The following is a 27,480-nucleotide window of genomic DNA, read 5'->3' on the forward strand; positions in this document are numbered from 1 at the left end:
CCTCCCTCTCTGTCATTTCTCCCTTACACACACATGTTCTCAATGGGGGGCTTCTCTTCAGCTAACCTTATGTATTGTAACAGTGTTGGACTCAAAGGGATTACAGATCTCTTTTCTCGAATTCTTATTCGAGAGTGACACGTATAACCCTTCCCCAGCCATTCCTACCCCTTTGTCATGCTTCTCATTATAGACAATTGCCTCAACCCACCTACCCTTGCACCACATACGTCTAAAACCTAACTCCTTCCTTCCCAATTCTATTTCCCCCAAGGTTGATTGACAATAAATTCAATGTCTTCAATAACCTATGTGGCTGCCATCATAAATTTATAGTATATTAATAATCACTTTGGGAAATTATTGATAACAGAATACCATAGTATGAAGAAATATTACCTTAGTTGTTATCAATCCAATTATGTATGGTGATAATATACCACTGACATTTCCGGCTCCATTTGTAATGCCCATCAATGTTCCTGCATAGTTAGGGCTGAGATCAAGGGAGTTGACTTTCATTCCTGGATAAAAGGTACCCATGGCACCAACTCCCAAAGTTAGTACAGTGACAATAGCTCCTCTTTGGCACTCACTCATATACGAGGCAGCCAGAAGGCCGACAGCAGGTCCCAAAGAAGCTTGAGTTGGGTAACCATAGGAATAGATAATGACGGAAAGGTTAAAGAAGATTCAAAAAATATCAATCAAGAGCATTCCCTGTAAACCAAAAGTGTTGTGAAAATATTGCAAAAAAATTGCACTGCAGCCAACATGGGAGTTGCTGCAACGTAATCGCAACGTTGCAAAACCAGTCAAAAGTCCTCTCTACCACGTTTTTGCAACATAATGGCAATGTATTCGCAACCCCTGGTGAGACATATTTGCAACACTTATACAACTCCTGCAGCATTTATGCAACTCTCATATGCAGGTTTCTGTGTACTCTGCACCCCTTCTCGTATGCTTCAAAATTTTCTAAGTGCAAAAAATTGTCTTAAGGCTTAAAAATTTTTTTCTTGCGAGAGGCAAAAGCTTTGCTTGAGAAGATGAAAATACACTTTGAAAACCCCATATTTGAAGATATGTTTGGGGAAAACTTATGTCCAAATTACACTCCGCTAAGCAACCTGCAACCTAGTGAATATTCCACCCTCACTTGCAATCAGTGTCTTACGAATAGGATGAATCAGATTTAAATATGTACATCCTCTGGCTAAAAAAAATATTGGCAAAACAAAGAAAATATATTGATTACCTGTAGTTGAGAAAATCCTTCGTACATTGGTTGTGGAGAGATAACCTTTTGTTAATAAGCAATCAGCCAACCAACTTGATAATATGGACACTGCCCACATGGCCAGATAAGGAAGAGCAGATAAGTAACCATTCTTGTAAAAAAAATGAAATGAAAAGGAGTATGAATGTCAAAGTAGGAATTTTCAGTTTTCACACTAACAAAATTTTTGTTTGAAATTATAAAATTCTTATTTGAAACATTTACCACAAATTTTACAAGTACATATACTTTAAGTATAAAACATTTATTAAGCATATAATGAAACAATCAAAGCTATTCAAAAATATGAGTAAATGGAGATGGGAGCTGGTTTAGCTAAAGTCTGTTGGAATTGAGTCCCAATGCCATTTTAGTTTACATAAATTTTCTAAAATTATTTATTCAATTGATTTGAGGAGGTTCAGTAAAAGTACATTCATTGAGAAAAATTTTGACTAATCACCTTGTGTGAAAAGTCTTTTTCTTATGTGCACGATACTAGTAATACTTACATGCAAAACCTATTCCCATTTATTGGCATTATTTTTTTCTATAAAATAGCCCTGAGCCTTAGAAATGACTTTTCTCACTATAGAAGAAATTGCATTTTCCGATTGGGAAAAATCCTCATGATTTTTGTATCCAGTATCTGCCAAATTTCACTTAAGTGCTTTCAGCTTCATATGAAGCTGGAATGTATTATATTACATTTATAATATAAATACATAATATCAACTCATGCAAGCTAAAGTACATATTATTATTAAAACCACTTTTCCTAAACAAAAGCTACATAATAGGAGTACATATGTGGTTTAACTAAATACTCCACATTTTTGCTAGCTAGGGTTTTGGAATTCGCATTAAATTCTAGTGCTAAATGCACATGTACTATGTGCATCTGTACTTAACACTAGAACTACAGAAGGAGTCAAAATGACCCCCTATTCAACTTCACTTAACCTTTTTACACTTATTTCTTAAAAATGTATGTTGGCCTTTTTTGAATTGTCATGTAAAGGAGTACATATACATTTAGTTTGCTGTTAATGAAGTTTAATTCTTTTTTGCCCATCATACCAGTTTCTCTGTGATGATATGCAGGGTGGAGAGAAATGGTGATACGAAATTTTAATCCTGGATAGCTGATGCCAGTAGGAACCAAAATTACTGATTATGTTTGAGTCGAGAATGCACCATTTTTAAACTACACAAACTTTGAGCCAAGCACTCTGATTGGCTGCGAGTTTACCCTGTTACCGGATGACTTGGATACATTGCAATCTCTGGCAGGCAAAGCTTTCTAAGTCATAAGTTGTTCAGTACATCTGGCAACGGGGCAAACTTACGGCCAATGGGAGCGCTTAACTCAAAAGTTTCTGTAGTTTAAAAATGGTATGTTTTTGACCAAAAAATCATAGGTAATTTTAGTTCCTACTGGCATCAGCTTTCCACGGTTAAAATTTTGTGACAATTTTTCTCTACCCTGTATGTATCAATTCCAGTAGATGGGGCAATTTAGACACCCTCATGGCAATTTGCTATTTTTTTGTAATTCTAACTCACATTGGCGTACTAAAAAAATAAGCATTGCTCACATCAGTGGATATCAGCAGATGCTCCAAAGTAAGGCACTTGATGTTGGAAAGTCTCGGAAAGTGTTTGGAAGGCTGGTATAGTTGCGATAACTCCTATTTCTGTATGAAGGAGTAATGTCACTTTCTCCCTCAATTAGCAGTAAAAGTTTGTATTAGATCAGATGAGAGCAAAGAGTGACTTGTTTTGGATCCAATATGCCACCAATTTAATGCCAAGAGTGCTAGCATAGAAAAGGCCTTACAACATTATACAGGTGAGAATGAAATCAAGTTATCCATTTCTAGAAAAGGGATGTAATGTGAATAAAATATTTTTTTCCTACTTTGCATTCAGCAAAAAATTTTAGAGCTAAGCTAACTAATTTAGTTGGGACAATGTGTGAAATGAAATACCATTAGCTGTGAAGTTGTGAAGCAATGAAAGAGGGTAACTCAAGGTTTCAGGTGAAAAATGATGAGAAGGAGAAGATACATGGATTTCACATTTAAAACCCTTTAAAAATTTTGTAATTTTAACACCCAATTTTAGACTCAATTGATATTTTATACCAAATTACTAACAGGTTAGTAAAATATTCAGTGCAATACCACTATATATGTTGTTAAGGGGAGACTTACCATAGAAATGTTAAAATGCAAGACGTCGCCCATATACTTTGGTAAATCATTTAGAAGAGTATAAAATCCCCAATCATGTCCTATTTGAGCAAAAACTAAACCCCACAGTGGAACAGAAGTCAAGATGGCTCTCCAAGGGGTTGAAATTGGCTGGAAAATTAAATTAGCAGAAAATTTACTTTCTAAATCATAGTACATGTATGAAAATAGAAAAAATATGTATAATAAGTCGATACCTCCACTGCATAAATGCTCAGCAATCGCCCAACGAATCAAATCCGCTCATCTAGTTGCCCGACAATACAAATCTGCTCAGCTGGCAGTGTCCGGAGCATAAATGCTCATCTCCTATTCTTCAAGCTTGGACGCTGCCAGCTGAGTGGATTCGTATTGTTGGGCTACTAGATGAGTCGATTCGATGATCGGTGGGCGATTGCTGAGCGTTTTTGCGGTGGAGGTGTCGAAGTGGATTAGCAAAATATTAAGAATTCAACCAACTCAAGAACACATACACATGAACATACATAACAATATTACACACACAGAAATATGTACATATAATGATAATCATATAACTCAAGACCCTATATTTGTAGGGAGGGTGTTTTAAAAGTCTCTTTTTTCTGGATATCCTCGAGGCACCACAGAAACTATTGTTGCTATGCCTATGTACATCTACAACTCTAATAAAGGATTTTCTCAGTTTTTTAAATTTCCAACCACACTGGAATTGGAGTGCAACTTCAGGCATTTCAGTACGCAACCCTCACAAAATGCAGCATCTTCACCTATTAATTGCTTTTTTCCAAGCTTCTGTTGGTGAGTGGTGAGCTGCCCCTGTGCCATCTATTGGTTACTCTTGTGGGCCAAAGCAAAGGGAGTTTTCTGTGTATAAACCCCCTCCGAAATCATGGTAAATCTAAGCGTCCCGGTAGCTCAACTGGTAGAGCATCTGGCCGGCAACCAGGAGGTAGGGCTACTGGAGGAACTTCCCCTGCCTGCAGCAGTTCACTTTCAGCACCAAAGATAGTGGGTCAACCCGCTGAAACGTCTGAAAATTTTTTTGTGAGTGTCTTTCTTTATGTGTTTCTGTGTTTTTCTAAGTGTCATTTTTGTCCATTCCCCTCGATCGGCCATATACATATATATATATTTATTTATATATATTTATATACAAAAAATTTAGGAAAAAGGCAGTAAGTCTAATTGATATCAATCTATGAATGTTTTGTAATTTTCTAAGTGCATCTGTTAGTTAGCTGTAATAGACAGTACAAAATTATGATAACCAATTGAATTGTATTGTACCTTAGGCCTCCTTTTAGTTCCAAGATGTTCTTCTAGGTACTCAATTTCTTCTTCCATGGCAAAAGGGTGCTGACTTGGATCATCATAGCAGAGTAGCAGCCAAAACAAATAAAAGATGATACCTAAAGCTCCAAACAGGTAGAAAACGCTCTCCCACCCGAATTTTTCTATTACATTCCCACTTAAAGCCATGCCAAAAACTGTGCCAATTTGGGAACCTATAAGATATTGACATAAAATGTTATCACTAAATGCAAGGAAATAATTAGCGCATTGACATACAAAATTTTTTTTAAACCAATTAATTCTTACTCATGACCCTCATGGTTTCATTGAATTGGTATATAATCAGATTTTACAACTCATTCCATTTCCATTAATGATCATAAATGTGAGACTGTGGTTTTCAAGGATGTTTGCAGAGTCAGAAAGCTGCCCAAGAGGCGACTCCTACAAGACATGGTTCAGCAGTAATGCAGCCAGATCATGTCTTCACAAATTGAGATGATTGTAACCAAGAAATACAGAGCTCCTCTAAGGGCAATTAGGTACCTCATGTCCATATCACCACTCATCACACAGCCACAAATGCATGATTTGCGGAAGTCACGGATTTGGATTTCCTTCACCTGAAGGCTATCAGTATACCTACCCTCTATCAGGCTGATATTATGAAACAATTATTTGTAAATCATACTCACATGATGACATCAACATGCAAAAAAATAGGGATCTCTATATGAAATAAAATTAAGAGAAAAGAATGTACTTAAGTACAAGTACCTACTCCATAGTTCACTTTTAAAGATTTAATTTCCCTTTTCTACACTTTGACCAGCAATATTTTACCAAATGATAATTTCAATTGAATTTTGAAAGATTGCATGAACTTTTTTACACATCAATGATACATTTTCACACCCAATAGGGTAATTTCCTTCATCAAAGAAAATGAAAGGCATTATTTGCTATTCGTTACCCACCATTAGCGTATTCATAAAATACAAATTATTTGGTTTTAGAAATCCCAGTTAAGACGAAAGTTAATCATCAATTTTAACCTCATTTGAAAAAGGTCAGATTGGCGCCCATGCGATGCCACTCCACTTGACGTCACAGGGACCTAGATTCTATATGAGTAGTCAGGAGTTTTTCATCATCTGAGATTACCAATGCGTGCATGAGGCACAGAGCTCAGGGTAACATTTCTTAATAATCACCTATTAAAATTGCATAAGGTCGGAAAGTTTCCTTCATTTGATAGGGTATTAATAATCCTTATTTAAGCCAAACGCTACCTGCTAGCAGCCTGCATCGTAGCAGCTAGCAGCGGCACTCATAGTCTCACACCAAGGTGGCCTCACACGGTGGCAGCCGGAACCAGAGTGATGTCAAACAGGCTTTTCCCAGCATTCATACTTAGCTGTCGTGTTTTCGTGCATTTGAAATTTTTCACTTTTCATTTAATCATTCTTTCAATTCAATCTTTTAATTTAAAAATCTAAGAGAGTGAAATACATTCTCCAGGAGTAATAATCTTTTGATTTAGGCAATAAAAATAAAATTGGAAGCCACCCTATTATCCATTTCAGTCTTTTTCTTATAAGTCGCTTGGCAGGTGCAAAGTGCACTGGCTCCAATGAATCCCAATAAACCACTACCTACAGTTATAAACTACCACACAATTCTAGCTTATGTCATTCATAAATACCTTGTCAGTTTAAGAATGAAAATTTAAATATTATAGTCTCACCTGAGTAAACTATTGTTCCTAATACACTCCTCTCATTTGGGGGTACCCAACTTGCAAGCATATAATTCATAGCTGGATATGTAACACCCTGTGAAAATGAAAATTCACTTCATGAGTAAGAACATGGCAAATATATATGATACATATGAATCCTAAAAGCATTGAAAACAATGATAATGATACATGAATTGAGTGCAATGCACTCATTTTCACGAGTTATGGATTTTAAATTTTACATTAAAAATTGTACAGGTATTCAAATAGTTATGGATAATGGGCTAAGCCAGGGGGGAATATTTAAAAGCAATGATTATCCATTCACAGGGCCGGCTCAAGGCAAAATACTTACCCAGGCAAACTGCTGTTATGTAACTACATAATACCGGGGGGGGGGGGGGGGGGGTTGGTATGCAATACCCCCAATTAAACAGGGATTTGGGTATTTGGTCACCCCCCTAGCTAAGTCGCCAAAGGCAGTCTCCTGGGTTGCCCAGCCCTTAAGCTGGCCCTGTCCCGTGGCGTAGCCAGGGGGGTTGTCCTGGGGTCCATACCCCCCAAAATGTAAAAACACATTTATTTTCCTTTGTAAAAGAGAACAAAATATTGAAAAATCATGAATTTACAATATATTTCTTTAACAAATAAAGTTTTTTCGATTATGAAAAGTGTTAAAATCTGTTTAAAACCCATTACTTGGTACCCCCCCGAATGAAAGTCTTGGCTTTGCACAGTGCATAAAATAGGCTGAGCCTCATGAGAATAGTCAGCTACATCATAAAAAGATTTTATCTAGGAGAAACAAATGGTATGAATTCAGCAACTATATTTCTTGAAAATAAATCTAATTTGATACATTTTTTCAAGTGACAATATTTGAAATTCTTAAAAATAACTTCATAGGCTTATTGTATATAATGATGCATTGAATTCTGAAAGAGGTTACAAATTTGAAGAGTCGAATCTACATGCTGTTTATTAGACATTCGATTCCTGAGCAGAAAATAGCAAAAGAACATGCTAAAGTTTCCCCCGCATGATCATGCAAAATACCAATATAAATGCCAAATTTTCCATTTTACATAGTGAATGATTTTCATTCACGCGATGATTCAAACCCTATTGGAAATTTCTTATAATGTCTTACAGAAATTCTTATAAAATCCTATGAGAACTCTGTAAGACTTGTCGGATTATATAAGTATTACAGAATTCATACAGGATTCTATTAGTCTTACAGAAATTCTTATAAGAACTCTGCATTTCTTATAGAATTCTATAGAAATGATGCGCGGGTCGCATACCTTTCAGGTTTTTATCCAGCAGGCATTTAAGTCACCATAACTTATGTTGGTAATTGATAATTATTTAAGGAATTCTTGTATTAGATTTTTTTTTGAAATCATGTATACCTCTTTGTTAAGTAATGTTCTGCTAATTTTCTGGCGTTTTCAGTATGGTATTTGACATAAATGGTTCCAAGAAGTGGAGGCTTTTTATGCGACTTGTTATTAAGTATCCCTGAGAGCAACGAAAAATTTTAGACTAATAAAATCTGTCTGTTTCGAGTGTACAGATTACTTAACCGATGGAAGTTCGGTATGGGCCATGAGTAACCACGATGGGCACTTTCTATTCATGCGACTCACGCGTCGACTTGAGTTGACTCGCGGTAACTGTTTATAACTCTCCAATTCCTGCACGTAATTGTTTGTTGACTTGTGTCACAACAGTCGGCGACACACATACAATGGAACACAAAAACCGCGACGCAAGTCGACTTTGTCGACGTATGTCGATGAATGGAAAGCACCCGATGTATACTACGATTGCATACATTGCAGGATACGAAATGTAGATGCCTATATCTGGGATACAGCAAACCTAATGATTTTCCATGTTCCAAATGTAGATGTCTATCATTAGTGTGCATCAAGCAAGGACATTCAAGCTCTGTTAAGTTCACCTGACTGGCCAGACAAGGTGAGATACCATAGAGGTCCTTCAGGGTTCTGTATAGGGTTAACGTCCCCACATGCATAAAGAATAAAATCAATGAAACCAACGATAGCCTAGAATGATGGAATGATAATAGAATATACCACTTTGGCAATCACTACGCGATGTAATACACAGGAATTGCAATATGGAATATGATTTAACCTGGAAAATTGAAGAAGCAAATGAAATAAAATTCAAGTTCGACTTGGGATACTTCAAGAAATTATTTGGGAAGGAAAAGGAAAAATTGATAAATCTAATGCATATGAGCAATGTTTATTTAAGATACCAGAGAGAATGACCTCTACATGAAGATTTGGATAGTTAATGCAAGAAATAGATAAAGTAAAATGGAATTTGATCCCATTTGGAGAAAAGGATATGTAGAATATGGCTAACAATAAGTGCAAGATTTAGGGAAATTAATAGGAATCACGGAAACACTTATTGAGAATTATAGTTGATGTATTTTCCATAAAATAGTAATTGTGCAAATGTTATTTAGGTTTACTCATACAATTCATTCTCATTCTCTTCAGAGACGACTACATAAATCACTCACTTTGTCCATTGAAACAATGTTTTCATTAAAACTTCCACTTATATTAGATATGTCACAATCTGTAAAAATATACATATCTATAGAAATTAATAATGAGAAGTCTAAAATTCCATGAAACTGTCTGTTTAAGGTAACATGATTTTAGGAATGCCAGTTTTGTAAGACTTACCAAATGAGGTCAATGCCTAGTTTTCGTTAGAAGGACACAACTTATTTTATTAAACTGCTATCACAAAAACATAGTGAATGATGATCTCTGCATTCTCTTCGGGTTTTCACCACGTGCATTGTGTTTTGTCGCCAAAACACAACGGACGTGGTGAAAACCAGAAGAGAATGCAGAGATCATCTCAACGCCACGAAAATCTTTGAACCTACAACATAGTGAATGATTAACATATAAAAGCAATCCCTACCCAAGTAACATTTTTGGTTGGCCCTCTGTTGGCAGATGGTGGGACACAGCGGTTGGCCCATGGTATGATTTGGCCACCTCGCCAACCGTATCCCAACCAACAATTCCCCAACGATGGGCCAACAGAGCATTACAGTCGGGCCTTCGTATTCCCAACTATAGGCCAACCCCTCTCCAACGATACACCGTTGGCCCTTTTCAATTCTGCCATCCGTTTCCCAACGAAAGCTATATTTTACTGGCATTCCTCATTTTTATAGAATGAGAGTTAAATTAATTTACCTTCTCACTTGATATGATACCGGTACATAGATAGAATCTTTACCTTTAACTCCAGATAAATCAAAATGAAATTAAATACATTAACAATCAATGCTATAGGACAAAGTAAGGTTACAGTGGTTAAAAGTGGAAAACAAAAAATCAATATCAGTTCAGAAGGTCCCCAACTTTTATTTTCACAAATTAGGACACTTTTTATTAGGACAAAATTAGGAAAATTTCAACTGCACCTTTCCATATTACAATATGGCACACACAAAAACTGTCCATCTTCTTTGTAGGGCAACAAAACACACTTAGATAAAATCTGGGTGGACTGTGCAATTTGCATCCAGGTACTAATTTTTTTACTACAAATATACCAATGGTACCACTTCTAAGAGGTAATTCAAAGAAATCCTCCTTAATTTCAAACATGTCACACTGCAAGATGTACACCCCTGAGTTATTTGATTCAATTGCCTTCACAATTCCTATTCTCTGGTCTTCGGTAACGAAATTGTTAAGTTTAGTCCATTTTACTTAATTGGATTAATAAGTGCAAGATTTAGGGATATTAATAGGAATCACAGAAACACTGAGTATAATATAGTTGATGTATTTTCCATAAAATAATAATTGTGCAGTTGTTATTTAGGTTTACTCCTACAAATTCAATCTCATTCTCTTCAGAGAGGACTAAATCACTCACTTTGTCCATTGAAACACTGTTTTCATTAAAACTTCCACTTGTACTAGATATGCCACAATCTGAAAAAATATACATATCGATCTATCTAAATTAATGATGAAAAGTTTAAAATTCCACGAAACTATCTGTTTAAGGTAACATGATTTTAGGAATGCCAGTTTTGTAAGACTTACCAAATGAGGTCAATGCCTTATTTTTGTTTGAAGCACTCAACTTATTTTATTTAACTGCTATCACAAAGACATAGTGAATGATTAACATATAAAAGCAATCCCTAACAACCAAACAAGTTTTGGTTGTTAGGTTGCTAGGGAACCATGTGAACCGTATCCTGCAACTTATGCAATCGTACTATAATGTTATGATGTCCCAACAGTGGCCCAATGATAATCCATTTCGTAGGGCCATTGTTGGGGATTTCCGTTGGGCCAACAGCATAAACCGTTTCGTTGGGCCGACGAACAATATCTGCGTTGGGCCAACAGTGGAATTTGGTAGGCATATCCACCCACAATGAGCCAACCGTGACTACGGTTCCCCAACCGAGGCCCAACGGTCAATGTTACTTGGGTAGCAGTGGCGCAGTGAGGGGGGGTTTTGGGGGATAAAATCCCCCCCAGACACAGGGAAATTTTTAAGTTCAATCCATTTTACTTATTTGGATCAGTATTACTTACAGCATAGTGCTAGGATTTATCAAATATCCCTCAGAAAGCCGTAAAACTCGCCATTTTCAACCATTATTCTTCAAATTTTTACGAAGGAGGGCCCCCGCAACTCCTGCTTACCCTTGTGGGAATGCAATACCCCCACACACATAAGTATTAGTTGTGCCTAAAACCCCCCCTAGACTTAATTCCTAGCTGCGCCCCTGACCCCTAGCAACCTAACAACCAAACAAGGTTTCCGTGTGAACAGTATCCTGCAACGTATGCAATCTTAGTATGCATCATGGTTTTTCATATGGCCCATATCGAACTTCCATCGGTTAAGTAATCCGTAGAATGGAAACAGAGAGATGTCATAAGTATACAATTTTTCTTGTGCTCTCAGGGTTATACATATATATGTACTAACAAGTCGCATAAAAAGAAGCCTCCGCTTCTTGGAACCATTTATGACAAATACCATGCTGAAAACGCCATAAAATTAGCAGAACATTACTTAATCAAAGAGTTATGCATAATTAAAAAAAATCTTTTAAGATCCTTGAATAATTATCAATGGCCAACATAAGTTATGGTGACTTAAATGCCTGCTGGATAAAACCTGAAAGGTATGCAACCCACGCAACATGCATATAAAATTCAGAGTTCTTAAATAAAACAGAAATGCAGAGTTCTTATGAGAATTTCTGTAAGATTTATAGAATCCTATAAGAATTTCTGTGAGACTTATTAGAAATTTCCAATAGGGTATAGAAGTAGTTATGGTTAAAAGCCTTTAATATGGCTGGAGGAAAAATATTCACTAACCATCTTCCATACCTATTATAATGTTAAAATCTCTGGTTTCCAGCTAAAAAATTTTCATGATTTGGCATCCATACAACCAATTTCTCTACTGCCAGCTTATATGCAATTCTTTGCTTCAAAAATTCCAAAGGTAAAAGTTATCCAATTTTACTGAAGCTCAACATATGAAGGGCACTCCTTAAAGAGGGCCATCACCATATATTAAAAGATGGCGATTTTACCATAAATTTATTTAACAAAGAACGGCATGTTTCGACCATCTGGCCATTCTCCAGTACAATATGAGAATGTCTTATTAAAATCTTATTGTATTTGTGAATGACTGATGGTGGAAACGTGTTGTGCTTGTTCAATAAATTTGTAGAAAATTGCCATCTCTTTTTTTCACTAAGCAGGATGTCATTCCACTATATTTCGCCTGCCTCAGTCTCTTTTATTCTGGGCACTGGAATATATACAAGAGAGATAAATTTGGGGAAGTACCTCCCCAAGCCCCTCCAATACACGGAGAGCTATGACAGCAGTACTACCACCCAAATGTGCAGCAGCTGGAGTGAGTAGTGTTAAAATGGATGTTATGAAGATGCCAAATCCAACAAGATGCTTTCCTCCAATTTTTTCAGCCAGCATCCCTCCAGGCACTTGTGTCAAGACATATCCCCAGAAGAAGGAACTAAGGATAATCCCTTGAGTTTCTTCATCCCATGAAAACTCTCTTGACTGAAATTCACAAGGAAAAAACTTTGAAATTGTGGCAGGAAACAATTGTTTTGATTATAATCTGGAAATGATTGGTGCGTAAAAATATACCTTGTTATGCTCTGGTTTTTCATAAATAAATTCATCACCATATTCTTCACAGGTGCTTGTGGTTAAAAAAGAAGAATTATTGATACTGGATTCACTTTTAGCAACCATTTCTACAATTGCCACAGAAAGACAAACTCTCATTGAATATGCATTTCCAATGGCAAAAAATCCCATAACTGCTAGAACATAACGCTGCTTTATTTTCTCCAGAACTACATAAAAAGAAAGAATGGCATAATTAAGGTTAAAAGACATTCAGCATGATGGTAATATTATCTTGTTAATTGAAATCTGAAGGGAAAAATGTACATACTACAGATAAATTAATTTAATGATGAAAGTAGTAGAATGCTGATCAAAGGTTTTTTGGGGGTGACAGAATTTTAAACACTAATATGTATAGAGAAACGCTGAATGGGGACCTGGCATTTTTTTCAAGTTTTAGAGTCTGTAGTGATTGAAACAACTTAATATGAATAAAAAATATAATTTTATGTCGCTACAAAAAATTCATCAACTTCATGAGCTCTTCCCAAAGAAGGTAAGAAAATACACTTCTTAAAAGACTTAAATTATGGGAAGTAAAATTAAATATATTAAGCAATTTGTGGATGACAGTGAAATATAATTATAACTTAAAAGCCTTCCCTCTACGAATGTTATTGTGGAGTATTATAAACATTAATAATTTATTTATAAGCATTTCTCAGTGTTCTTGAGGCATTGTTCCAATTTTATTGTGTAATGTGAGTTGTAGGTGGGCAAGCTTACCCTACCTCAGTGGGGCAAATGTAGGTGAAGGAATGATACTTGTGGGCAGATCAAAACTGACTCGCCTTGTTTCTCAAATTTAATTTACCAAAATTTTGCCCTGTTTAAATAAAACATAATTAGACCTTTCACAACTATGTATTAGCTTAACCTTGCTTTGTGAAAAGCTTTTATCTTCAACAGAAGTGGAGCTAATTTGAAAATGTGATAGTGCCTCCGGAATTGAGCAATTACATTGGTGACATGCTGCCAGAGTCAACCACCAAGGTGTTGCTGCTGGGTTTTCGTATTTTTCTGCACTCATCTATTTAACAGTGTGGGACGATTTTTTCCATTTTGAGCGATCAATTTTAAGTCATGACGATCGTCAAAACTTCATTTTTTATTCTCTTTTGACATAAAATAGTAACAGATTCATATCCTTCAATCAACACCCATTCATATAGCCATCAGCATCCCGATACATGGAATCCACTATTTCTGCACAACGATATCACATGAGGGCGTTCCACAAAGAGGGAATACTCACGCTAACCATCAAAGACAAATGAGGGGAAACACTTCCTCATTCTTTCACGGTTCTTCTTTAAAAACTCACCTTGGAATATATTAAAGGAAGGGATCTCCGGGAAAACTATGTGAAAAATATTGGGCCCCTCTTTTGGAAAGGGGAAGTAGAAAAAATGTGTAATTATTGGGCTTACGATGGACCGCCCACCAAGAGTAAAGTTGAAGGGCCATAAGACATCAATAAGAAACATTCGAAGAAAAGTAGTGTGGTAGGTTCCCTCGGAGAATAACTAATGATGTTAGTCGTCATGTAATCATTGAAGTGAAGTACAAAAAGTGGAAGATGAGGTACCAGTGGCGCCGACTCCATGGGGCCTGAGGGAGCCCAAGCCCCCTCAAAAATTCGTTATGGGGGGAAAGAAAAGATGTGTCATGCTTGTCGATTTTCCCCGGTGTGTCAAGTCATAGAGAGTCAAGTTTTCAGGGTTCTAATGTTGATCATATGATTCTTCTAACATGGCAAAGAAACTATAAAACTCACTATTTAAAATTTCCTGGGGCAAGACCCTCAGTATGGGCCCCCCAGTTTTTTTCATAAGTCGGCACCTCTGATAGGTACTATTATAACTAGTGATGGGCACTGTGCGAGTGAGTCAGTTCAAATGTGCAACTCAACAAATTGAGCTGTGAGGCGAGAGTCTTATTTGGTGAGTCGCGACTCCCTCTGCACACGACTCGCTCCGTGCCCTCTGTGCGCTCCAGTTGTACGAGGCGAAGTCAGACAACCAGAGCTCACGGCTCTCTCCTGCACAATGTGTGCGTTGAGGTCGTGTGCGGTGGGAGTTGGACTCCATGCACTCCAGCGCACAGTGTCTGAGGCGAGGCGAAGTCAGAGTACCGGTGCCCATGACTACCGCAGTGAACACTGTGCGTGTTGGAGTCGTGAGCCGTGGAAGTCTGCGCTCACGACTCCTTCCACAAACATTTTCTGTGTGAGGCTCATCGCACGTTTGGCGGGTCAAAGGGAGCACCTGGCACCATTCACGGGTAGCCCACTGCTCACCTTTTCACGTCGCTTGAAAGATTCTCCTGATTCATTTTCTGGGTATTACTCTAAAGAATCTCAATTGACCCTTATTGCAATTCTCTCCCCTGCATTTTCCATGCATCGTGAAAGAAAAAGGGTGGAAGATACTCATGTACAGGGATACCAACTGACAAAAAATATAGGGGGGGCCCAAACCGGGGATGATGCCATGGGAAATTTTATAAGTAGTGAGTTTTAAGTTTTTTAAGCATTTAAGAAGTCATATGATCAACATTAGAACCCTGAAAACTTGACTCTCTATGACTTGACACACCGGGGAAAATCGGCAAGCCTGACACATTTCCTCACACCCATAACGAATTTTCGAGGGGGCTTGGGCCTCCTCAGGCCCCATGGAGTCGGCGCCACTGCTCATGTACAAGATTTCATCAATGACAACTAATACGAGACAAAAAGGAAAATTTGTTCTAACACAAACAACTAAGATTAATCGAGGAAATTAATCACGAATTGTTAACATGATCATTTAGTTTCAGAGTAAATACTTGGTTACAACAGAATTTTTTAAATTGTCATCATCTTTTATCACAGGAGACGGAGTACATTTGCCGTCTTCTATGTGTTGTATCCAGGGTGGTAGCCCTGTCCCAAGGATAAGACATGTGAGGACGGGGCACGCCCGGCAGTTGTTGGCGGGACTACGCCATGCGTTGTATCGTGCATAGCCCAGAATTAAAAGTTTATTTCCTAATGGACTCTTGTGTTTTCCTGCAATAGAACAATTTGGCGACGAGGACGGGATATTTGGAGTCCGATACTGTCGTGGGTTATGTGTCGTGTGGTTGAGGCTTTACGTGAGTTTCGGGAAAAAAAAAACTGATCGGTCGACCGCGCCTGTGGTACGTGCCATTCTGTATCTTCACGGACCTATTGCCTAAATATGAGTATAGGAGTTTTTGATCAAAGTGTCGAGAGCATCTCGACCTACCTTCTGCGCCTAAACAGCTGTATGAGGACATTACGTCCTCCTGTTGAGGATCTCGGCAAGAAGGATTTCTTAATTGGTCACATAGGAGGGGCAGCATTGGAGAAGCTAGCTGTGAATCTTCACCCTCTCACACCGGACCAGCTGACTTACGAACAATTAGTGGAGGAGCTTAAGACCATATTTACACCGGTGCGCTTCTTTCGTGCTGAGAGGCTGATCTTTCAACGTCGTGTTCGAGAACCCAATGAAAGTTTTTCGGAGTATGCCCTGGCGTTAAAGAAGTTGGCTGCCACCTGTGATTTTGGGAACAGTATGGAAGATAGATTAATTGACCAATTTCTGTATGGTCTTAATAGTGAAGAAATAACCACTAAATTGGCTGGCGAAAATGTTCCTTTTAAGAGATTCGTGGCCAAAGCGTGCTATATGGAAGGATCTGCGGAATACGCCAAAAGCACTGGGGATAGTCCTGCCTCAGTTTCGGTAATTAATAAGAGATCTCAACCTCACTGTAAGCCATTATCACCAAAGAACATTGTGAAATGTTTTAATTGTGGAGGGCCTCACTATGCTAACTCATGTGACAAGCCTTTGAAGTGTACCCATTGTGGCAAGGACGGGCATTCAGTGAAATTCTGCCGTCAAAAGAGTAAAGATAAGTTCAAAATGAAAAAGATGGTAAAATCCGTGCTAGAACAGACACCAGAGGAATCTAGTGACGAAGACTGCCACAGGTATGTGGGGTTGTTGCAGTTGCATCAAGTGCAGGGAACCCAACGAAATCGGCGCACGTTGACTGTTCAGATTAATGGTGCACCTGTAACTATGCAAATAGATTCGGCCGCAGATGCATCCTGTGTAGGAGAAGATATTTATAAGAAACATTTAAGCCACTTGAAGTTGACGCCCACCTCTAGGTTATACAATTGTTCCAGTGCCCCCTTATCATTACTCGGCGAATGTCAGGTTAATGTTATGTTTGAAGGAATTGAATATGTGTTACCTCTGGTTGTGCACAAAGGGAAGTTTCATTGCTTGATGGGTCTTCCGTGGCTAGAAGTGCTTCCTATAAATTGGTACAGTCTTTTTCCAAAGAAAGCTGTAAATGTGGTTGCCAATGGTAAAACTGTGTTAGAGGATCTTAAGAAAGAGTTCCCTTCTGTATTCTCTGGAAAGCCTGGGCTAATCAAGGGTTATGTCGCCCAGATTGTATTGAAACCAGATTCTGTACCAGTTTTTGTATCTCATAGACAAGTGCCTATTCCATTGCGAGACAAGGTAAGAAAAGAGTTGGAAAAAATGGTTGAACAAGGGATTTTGGAGCCCACGACCAACACACAGTGGGGTACTCCAATTGTAGTGGTCCCGAAATCCAATGGCGAGGTGAGAATCTGTGGGGATTACAGTTGTTCAGTAAACCGTTGTCTGAGTATGGATCATTACCCACTACCACTGATAGACGATTTGTCTTTACTAAAAGGTGAGTGTTTCTGTAAAATTGATCTTTCTCAGGCATATCTACAGTTAGCCGTTGGTAAAGAATCACAATCTATATTAACTTTGAGCACCCATGTAGGTTGTTTTAAAGTAAAGAGAATGCTGTATGGGATAGCTTCTGCGCCCGCTATTTTCCAGCAAACCGTTGAAAAAATCTTACAGGGTATTCCTAACTTATTTGTGTATCTTGATGATATTCTTATTTATGCTGAAAATTGGTGTGACTGTTCCTCTGTTTTAAAACAGGTATTAGGGCGATTGGCCCAACATAACATTGTCATTAACGTACCTAAGTGTGAATTTTTTGTTAACAGAGTCATATTTTTAGGTCATGTGCTAGATTCTCATGGGTTACATGTTGAAGAATCTAAGGTTAAGGCTATTGTGAATATGGGTGCGCCTTCAAATGTGTCTGAGTTGAGTAGTTTCCTAGGAGCTGTCAAATTCTATTATAAATTCCTCCCAGATGCATCTACTTTTATGGAACCCTTAAATAAACTATTGAAGAAAGATTTCCCTTGGTCTTGGGGTAAAGAACAAAAGGAAGCCTTTGCAAAATGTAAGACAGCCCTTAGTAGTAGCCAGGTACTTATTCCTTATTCCCTTAAGTTACCTATTAGACTAACTTGTGATGCCTCTCAAGTTGGGGCTGGGGCAGTTCTATCTCACATTCTCCCTTCAGGGGAAGAGCGCCCAGTGGGCTTTGCCTCAAAAACTTTTACCTCCACCGAACGCAATTATGCTCAAGTGGAGAGAGAGGCTGCAGCAGTAATTTTTGGTGTCACCCATTTTAACAAATTTCTTTGGGGGAGAGAATTTGAACTGGTTACTGACCACAGTTCTCTCACAATAATTTTTGGGTCAAAGACTGGTGTCAAGCCCCTCGCTGCTGCACGTCTTCAGCGTTGGGCAGTATTACTGCATGGCTACAGATTTAAGATTGTGTATAAAAAAGGGATAAATATCCCTCATGCTGATGTTTTAAGCAGACTTCCATTGGCAGATGATACACCAGTGGAGTCTCCTGAAAATGTAATATGTTTAGTTAAGACATTAGGTGTACCTTTGAATGCCCAGTTGATTGTGCTAGCCACAGAAAAAGATCCTGATTTATTAAAAGTACGGATGTACATCCAGCATGGCTGGCCCTCTAAATGTGATGATCTGCGGTTACAACCTTACTTTAAGAGACAGTTAGAACTCTCTATTAATAACCAGTGTGTCACCTATGGTTCGAAAGTTTGTATCCCAAAAGCTCTACAACGTGATGTCTTAAATTTGTTGCATGATCAACACCCAGGAATGAGTAAAATGAAAGCACTTGCTCGTGGTTATGTCTATTGGCCCACTCTTGACCAGGACATTGAAATTATGGTAGCTTCTTGTGAGCCATGTCAACAGGTCCAAAACTCACTTCCTCAAATACCATTTTCTCCTTGGGCATGGCCAAAATCTAAGTGGGAGAGAGTTCATGCCGACTTTTGTTATGTAGAAAATAAGACATTGCTTATTGTGGTAGATGCTTATTCTAAGTGGCCGATTGTTGCAATTATGAAGGAAACAAGTTCTTCTGCAGTAATTGAAAAACTTGAGTCCATGACAGCTGCATATGGGTTGTTTAAAGTGTTTGTCTCCGATAATGGCCCACCTTTTCAGTCCCAAGAAATTAGTGAGTTTCTTACTAGTATGGGTGCCAAACATCTGTTTTCTCCCCCATACTTACCAAGAGCAAATGGTCAGGCAGAGAAAACTGTGCAGCATGTAAAACAGGCTCTAAAGAAATCGGTGCTTGATAAATCATGTGAAGTATTGTCCTTGCAGCGTAGGATTAACAAATTCCTAATGGCTTATCGTACGACGCCACACACTGTAACTAAGATAGAACCTGCAGAGTTATTCCTGGGGAGGAAGCTTAGAACAAAGTTGTCCCTATTAAATCCAATGAGCATTGTGGAAGACCGGGTGACTTCCTGTAATGAGAAGGTGGCCTCCAAACATAACACTAAATTACCGGAATTGAAAGAGGGTGATACGGTGTGGACACAGGGTGTTAAACACAATGTAAAACAATGGAAACCTGCGACAATAGTAAAGCAAGTGAGTGCCAAGTCCTTTGATGTCTTGTGTGATGGGAAACTAAAAAAAAAATGTCTCCCTTCAATTCCTTCGTCCAAGAATTGTGTCCTGTGAAGATAAGAGAAATGAGTTTACCCCACCTGCTAATGTCAATACCGAGGAGGTTGCTAAAATCCCACTTCCCCAAAATGATATTTCCGAGTCAGACAGTCCAGGATCTGCTACCCATGAGAATACTCATGAACCCTTGCCTAGAAGCCCTGTATTGGCTAAGCCTTGTTCTACTCCCTTGAGTCGCCCATCACGAAAAAGGCAGCCACCAAAATATTTGAATGATTTTCTTATGTAATGTATCTTATGTTTTCATGTATTTAATTTTCATGTTTGTAAAGGGTTATTTTAGTGGAGGGGAGTTGTTGTATCCAGGGTGGTAGCCCTGTCCCAAGGATAAGACATGTGAGGACGGGGCACGCCCGGCAGTTGTTGGCGGGACTACGCCATGCGTTGTATCGTGCATAGCCCAGAATTAAAAGTTTATTTCCTAATGGACTCTTGTGTTTTCCTGCAATAGAACACTATGAAAGATATAACATATTGGCAGAAAAGGTTCCTCAGTTATATCATCTGTTGAGCATTGTAACTATGCAATAGATGATTGATTTGATATCAATTTTTCAAATTATGATCTTGGAAATGTTGCATTTTAAATGTTCATTCAGAAATCCCCCCTCACCACCTTCCCCTCTTCCTCTTTCTTCCACTCCCCTCAGTGGCGTAGTCAGGAATTTCGTTTGGGGGGGTGGGGTCCTCCAAAACCGGACCCCCCCTCTGGCTACGCCACTGACTCCCCTCTTCCCCCTTCCCTCAACCCAGAATCGCTTTGCTGAGTCGCACACTCGGAGCGGCTCTCTGGAGTGTGCTGTGAGCGGTGAGGCAGCTCCATAAAAATAGTCGTTTATGACATCACGAATTGTAACTGATGATGTTGGAGTGATTTAGCATCATTAAATCGAATCTCATTAAAAATTGCCATGTGTTGTGGTCATGGAAGAGAGAGAGAAACATTATGCGAAGACGAATCACCTGGCTTGCGAATCGAAGGTGCCAATGAATTCGCGTAAGAATTCCGATAAATCGTGAATAATCGCTGCCCAGTAGATATAACTGACTCTTGCTAAAATTTCGTGATGGTACTCTTGTTGATAAGTAGTTCAAATATTTGAATAATAATTTGCGTAAAGCGTCATGAAAAAAGTTAAACCGGTTAAATTCATTTTGACACCAACAGAATAAGGATAATTTTTATATTGCTTTATTAGGGAAGGAATTGAGACGATGTTGGCTCATAATCTTCCGTGGCGTTCTGGATTCTGGTCTCTTCATCTTCCGCGTTTTCGCCGCGTTAGCTGTCCGAGGTTGACGACAGTTACGCCGCGATTGCAACAGCCGTCTTCAGGTCGACGAAACAGGACAGCAGCTGAAGAACGAGGACTATATAAACGCAGCCAAAATGCCGAAATAGGGACTTTTTTCTCTCCTAGACAGATCCTCGCGTACTAACCTCTACGACTCGATACTCGACATTACTCGCCTCGCTGAATAGTGTACTCTTCGGACATTAAGCTTGCGACCGCCAACATCAACTGCGATTGCTCGTAGTGTATTTAACTTTTTGCAACGAATTACGCCAACCACAGCGTAGCTGCCGCCACCACCAAGTCGCCATTGATGACGACTCACCGGAATCACCCGATCCGGATCGCATCTGGGAGTTAGGAGGTGCAGCGAAATGACTCCGCCATCCTGACTATGACCATCGTGACTAGCCGCCATCCTGACACCAACGTTCCTACTAAGGTAAGTAACGGCATGAACCCCATTCCTCCCCCAGTGACCGCTGTCAATACTGCTCTCTACGGGATTCTCATGATCGCCACTGGGTCAGGAACTGCACTACTGCCGACGTTTCTATGTCCTCATGCTCCTCATAGCCCTGATGACGATGGCCGAGTCGGAAATTGAATCGTCGGCAGTAATGCAGCCTGACCTGGTGGCGATCCCGAGAAATCTTCACGCAGTCTATTCTCCAGGAAAGCACCAAATTTTTCTAATGTTGCTCCCTACTTAGTGACCATTTCCATCCATGAGGACAAACTCTTACATCCCAACATGCGCGCCATTCGCGGCCTTTAGCCATTCGAATACACCTACACCGTCTCTGAAGACCCCTTCTTACATCCACGGAAACGCTGCCGCGTAGTTACCCCGTCGTCAATGCCACCGACTCAGGTATCATCATCAAACCTGTTCGCTGCTCCCGACGACGAGCAAATCGGTGATGGCCTTACTTTAGATCATCAAATTCCATCCACATCTTTTGCCGCCTTACGGCCCGGGACATCCCCGCAGCGTCACGGCAACCATAACGGCCTCTTCAGGGCCATTCTCATGATAGCTCACCGCAACCTCCGCAACGTAAATTAAATTTAAATCTTCAAAGACCACCAATCTTTCTCAAATATTCAACTACATGGCACGCAAAACACCGCGCCATTGTCTCAGACTGCAATTGATCTCCTGTAAGCCATTCTATGGATCTAAGATCCGAATGCAAACGCACTCTGCCGACGACTACCAGTCCCTTGTCAAGCTTTTAATTGACTCCAAAAACTGGGAATATTATTCATATCAGCTACCGGAGGACAATAAAATATTTCTCATCATTCGCGGTCTCTTGATAGACGTCACCATTATAGAAATTCATGATTCTCTTTGCCAAGAAGGACTTTCAGCAGAGGATGTGCATTGTGCAACTATTCACCACGCGTCTGGTTAAAAGAGAAAGAGAACGTGAGCTCAGGGAACGATAACCTGACGTAGATCTTCCATCCTCACCATCCAGATTTGTTGCCACTGTTATAAGCATGGTCCGTATATAAGGACCATGGTTGTAAGTCAAACTTTATTCGGTCAAAGAGAAAATTAAGTTCATGAACCTCACTCATCTTTGTGGTTGGCAAGAAAAATTGAAATCTTCAAACTTTCTGTTGGCCCTCCTCAATGCACACGCTGCCAGCGCTATGACCACACGTATAAAAGCTGCGGAAGTTTAACCCGCTGCGTAGGTAGAGATTTCCAGGTATTCAAGCCTTCACCTGCAAAGAGTGCAAAATTTTTCGCCGAACATTCATCAATTTATTGACTCTGGCCGTCATACAAGACGTTTGCTGACACCAAAATAACCACACGTCCGTGACTGCATCATCTGCTCCCGTACCGTCGCTTGAATCATACCCTGTTGTTCCAACCCAATTGCTACTTCATATTCTCCGTCGGTACTCCAATCTCATTTCTTCCGAACAAGCATAATCATCCCCTGCAGGGGCGCAGCTAGGAATTAAGGCTGGGGGGTTTCAGGCGCAACTAATACTGGGGGGTTGGGTGTATTGCATACCCGCCAGGGTAAGCGGGAGGTGCGGAGGCCTTCCGCCGGAAAAAATAAGATAAATGGTTCAAAATGGTGATTTTTAAGGTCTACAGAGGGATATTTTATTAATCCTCACACTATTCTATAAGCAATATTAATCCAATTAAGTAAAACAGATTTAACTTAAAAATTTCTGTGAGTTCTGGGGGGGGTTTTATCCCCCAAAACCCCCCCTCGTTGCGCCACTGATCCCCTGACCTCAATCTGCCATCAATGATTTCCTCCTTCCTTACACCCTCTGTGAAACAAAAAAATTTAATCCATTTTGTCTAACCTTGTTAAGGCACTCCTAGTTCCCTCATCAGTTTCTTAGTTAGAAATCGCCATTAGTGAAGTGATTCAAGCGGCCGTAATGATTCTCAGTGACGGCTAAGCGAACTGCCAACCAAATTAGAACGCTACAGCGGAACATCTGCGGAATTTCAGAGAAACAGGAGGAACCACGCCACCTACTATCAGCAAACTCCAGAGGCGCGGCTTTTATACAAGAGACGATGCTAAAACCCAACTAGAACCAGTTCATACCCGGTAATTCGCAATATTTTGATACGACCGCGTAGGATCCAGAGGTAGAAGTGTTCTGCGGCTGGTAAAGAGTTCCATGTATTCCAGACATGTATCATATCAGCATATGCTGCCAAAGCGACCAAGTAAACGGGAAGAGATTCAGCACGGCAACTCCCTCATTCGATGCGCCATAGCCGGAGGTGACTTCAACGCAAATCACTTGAGCTGGGATTGTAATTAATTCTACGAATAAGACAGGATCCATTCTGCTGAACTTGCAAATAAAACTTGGACATCGTTGCTTCAGGTACTCCTACCCACTTTACACCGCAAGGCACTTCAGAAATCCGGAACATCTCCGTATTATCTAACTTTCCCTAAAGGAGCCACCCTACCTTCCCTGGATTCCTCAGCCTCCGATCACCTGCCATTCCTCTTCGCATGAAACTGTTCCCCTGCCCACAAATCCGCAACTCCGGAAATCCCGTATGAATTTTAAAAAGTTCACCCGCATTCTCGGTGACAACAGCTAATTTTTAAAACGGAATTCCACTAGAAACCAGGAGTGATGCCGATCATCTCATCGAGCAGCTCACCTCGCTCATTAAACATGCAGCAAATGAGGCTTCCCCTATGAAAAAATTGTATAAACCTGTTTCAAAATTTTATACAATCTTATACATTGCCATGGCAATTGTATAAATTGTATAAAATTTTGAAACAGGTTTATACAATTTTTTCATAGGGGTTCTTACATTACAGATGCAGGTGCTCTTCTAGATGCCTTGGCGGTAGACATTCTGAAAATCAACTCACATCGGAATGCGGCCAGAAAAGTCTGGCATGGTCTGGCAGAAGACCCGACTTCGTGAAGTCAGGCAGCACTTCAACGAATTCCGCAATAGAGTGTAGCGAATGCTACGCCCGGGGGCACGGGGCGTTCTGGGGTGATTGGGGGCCCTCGACTGGGGCTAATGATAGGGCCCTCCATTCGGGGGTCCTCCCCCGGAATATATTAGGAAATAACATGCCCGGAAATGGATTTTAATGCTATCCTTGCTTATAAAAACAAAATAAAAGTGAATGAAAAATCGCAATTTCGTAAGAAAAATACCGTGAATAGTGAGCATTTCATGTCTTATAAAATTCAATAATGTATTATGGTCTTATTATCTATTTGGTGATAATAAGTTCACCTTCACTTGTTTTTCCTTGACTTATATGGGCACTTCCACCAGTAAACGCCTCGAATCTCGAAGAAACTGTCGTCAACCTCTGACAACCAACGCAGCGAAAAGCCGGAAGATGATGTGATCCACGAATGAATCGGGACCTCAAAAAATAAACTTAAAATGCGAAAAAAACATAACGAAGACGCTAAATTCGGATTCGGCTGTGTTTTAAAATATCCTTTAGGGCATCTTAGTTAGTTTTTTGGCATTGAACTGAACATTTAGCAATAGAATTGGTATCAATTCTTTTGCTAAATGGCCTAAATATAGTTTTAAAGGATATGATTAAACCTAGGGCTACCCAACCTTTTTTCTGAGGGCTGCGCGTCATATAAAGATACATTTTGCTGGGTGTAGAATATGCAATTACCAATCATTATTTGTCCTCTACGTCATATACAAATAGGGATAAACAACAATGAAGGTGCATCCAAGGGCGGATAAAAGTCAATGTTTGGGTTCACCGTCATAACAGAAGAGGGTATGGTTGCAAAAAATCCACAAAATATTTTATGGCATTTAAATAAGTGGACGTTATTACACTAAGAGAGGTGCTAAGCTTTTCCCAAGGACACTAGAGCAATTTACAGCACAGTTCCTCAAATCCTCATCAGGACCCAACCGAGCAGCGCCCGAGGGACCGGAGGAAGAGGAAGACTTCCTTCCAAGAGGAGGAGTGGCTACTGGCAGATGGGAAGTAAATAAAGGTAAATTGTACGTCAATATAAAAGCAAACTCCAGGTACCCCCTAATCCTAATCAGGGCACTTCACAAAGTTTTACTATCAGATTTCAGGAAATTTATTAATTGAAAGGACACTAGCAACAAAACAGTTAAAATGCAAATCAAAATAATTGAAACACATGGCATCGCTAGTCTGCTGATGATTAGTTTAGGATTATTAGGTAATCGAATGATTGGTTCCATTGCCAACAGGGTAAAATAGATGGTATACCTAAATCGCGGTTACTATGATGGGATTCAGTTACATTGAAACTCAATATTCAAACTGCGAAAGCCAAAAAAATGAAAATAAATGATCAAATATCACGCGAATTGCGTGCATAATATAGATTCAGATCGTAAATGAAAAATCTAAGGGGAATGATTTCGATTATATTTCATAGGTAAAAGACAACTTTCTCTACTAACTCCATTTATAGGAACGAATGATTCTTTTTATTAATCTTTATCTCCTGAAGAAGCAGAAGAGCAGATAAATGAATAGTAAGCAAAACAAAACAGCAAAAATGAGAAGTTTATTAGTCCTCATTAAACCACCATCCTAGTCTGTAAAATTGTAATCCATAACTCATGGGATATTCCTCGAGCTCCGGGAATGCAGAGAATCCTATTCTTAAATTGGAATTAGAAAGAAATTTTCTAAAACTCTTAGGTATTAGGAATTATTTCTGTTAACCTTGAGGTGAATTCCTTCTCGCCGCCCTGAAACTAATCGCATATAGTGAGACAACATATAGTTTTTCCTGGCTAGTTTTGTTGTTTTACCATCTTCACATTTTGATGTTATAATTCTTAATCTGGTATTTTACAATAACTTCTTGATGAAAAATTGCAAAACAGGTTTCAAAACAGTAAAAAATTCATTTTTTACTTTTTGTTTAAAAATCAGAAAATTTTTAACAATTTTTTCCCGTCGGTTTTTTTTCCGACAAACTGTTCTAAATCCAAAGCCATTTGAAAATTGGTCTTTATTACCCTCCTCAAAAACCCAATTCCTAGAGAGTTAATTCAACTACTCTACGATGATTGCGTTTTTCATATCAGCATATTAAATCCTACGATTAAGGCCTTTGACCCTTCTTCAAAAATTACGTAAATCACAATTCTATTATTTCGATATATCTTTGGACCACTCATGCTCTACTTCCTGCTACTCCTTATCCTTAAATGTACTGTATGGGGCCCATCTAAGGACAGCATGCATGATACCACGCAAAAGGAACACAGATGTTCAGGAAAATATACCTACTCGTTATTTCCCAGGAAGAAATATAGATTTAGCCATAGTGGCCGTGCCCACCCCCTCTGAAGAGAAGGAAAAAATTTAGTACCATAGTCTGAATTATTTAATAAAAATCGTATGTGCAGCTAAGTCCGTGGCATGCACTGATTATTATCTATCGTGTATAATTCGTATGAATTTAAATACAAAATGTTGTGCTCCCTGCCCCATGATGAGGATGAGGATCTTTATTCCCCACTTTCCACTCCAGTATGTGAATTATGATCATAACTTCCAAATTCATAGTCTTTTAAGGCTATTGTAGAGCAATTTTCATATATTTTTATGTATAATGTTTTAATTAAAGTACAGCAGTTACTTGCCAGTACTCATAAAGTGTAACATTAAGGTGCCATTACTTTACTTCGACTACCTATCACTCAATCGGAAGGAGCACCTCGTATCAGTTTTCACGAAAATAACATTTAGATATATTCTAATTTATACCGAAAATTTGAAACTGCTATTTCAAAAGTTATTTCGCTCAAAGCTTATTTCAGTATCTGTTACTATTAACTGAGGATAAAAGATCATCTTATAGTCTACTCA

The 27,480-nt window shown here is 39.1% G+C and overlaps 2 protein-coding genes across 4 annotated transcripts in view; one reads left to right on the forward strand and one right to left on the reverse strand.

Moving 5' to 3' along the window:
* Positions 1-27,480, reverse strand: part of LOC124161956 (sialin-like) — a 41,648-nt gene that overhangs the window by 5,683 nt on the left and 8,485 nt on the right. For 2 of the 3 annotated variants that reach the window (XM_046538247.1, XM_046538255.1), the window contains 7 exons: positions 12,790-13,001; positions 12,463-12,699; positions 6,557-6,644; positions 4,804-5,021; positions 3,496-3,645; positions 1,259-1,391; positions 400-641 (listed from right to left, as the gene is read on the reverse strand). In XM_046538247.1, the coding sequence (XP_046394203.1) occupies positions 400-641; positions 1,259-1,391; positions 3,496-3,645; positions 4,804-5,021; positions 6,557-6,644; positions 12,463-12,699; positions 12,790-13,001 (1,280 nt within the window). Of the gene's footprint in view, positions 1-399; positions 642-1,258; positions 1,392-3,495; positions 3,646-4,803; positions 5,022-6,556; positions 6,645-12,462; positions 12,700-12,789; positions 13,002-25,211; positions 25,252-27,480 lie in introns of those variants that run through there. The other variant, XM_046538239.1, reaches the window with a different exon arrangement.
* The window catches only part of LOC124161938 (putative inorganic phosphate cotransporter), an 84,885-nt gene continuing 82,783 nt past the window's right edge, over positions 25,379-27,480 (forward strand). Inside the window, exon 1 of the mRNA XM_046538215.1 lies at positions 25,379-25,612. The gene's annotated coding sequence lies outside the window, so the exon portion shown is untranslated. The remainder of the gene's footprint in view (positions 25,613-27,480) is intronic.

The sequence above is a fragment of the Ischnura elegans genome, chromosome 1 (assembly GCF_921293095.1).
Source record: "Ischnura elegans chromosome 1, ioIscEleg1.1, whole genome shotgun sequence".
In the NCBI taxonomy this organism is placed as follows: domain Eukaryota; kingdom Metazoa; phylum Arthropoda; class Insecta; order Odonata; family Coenagrionidae; genus Ischnura; species Ischnura elegans.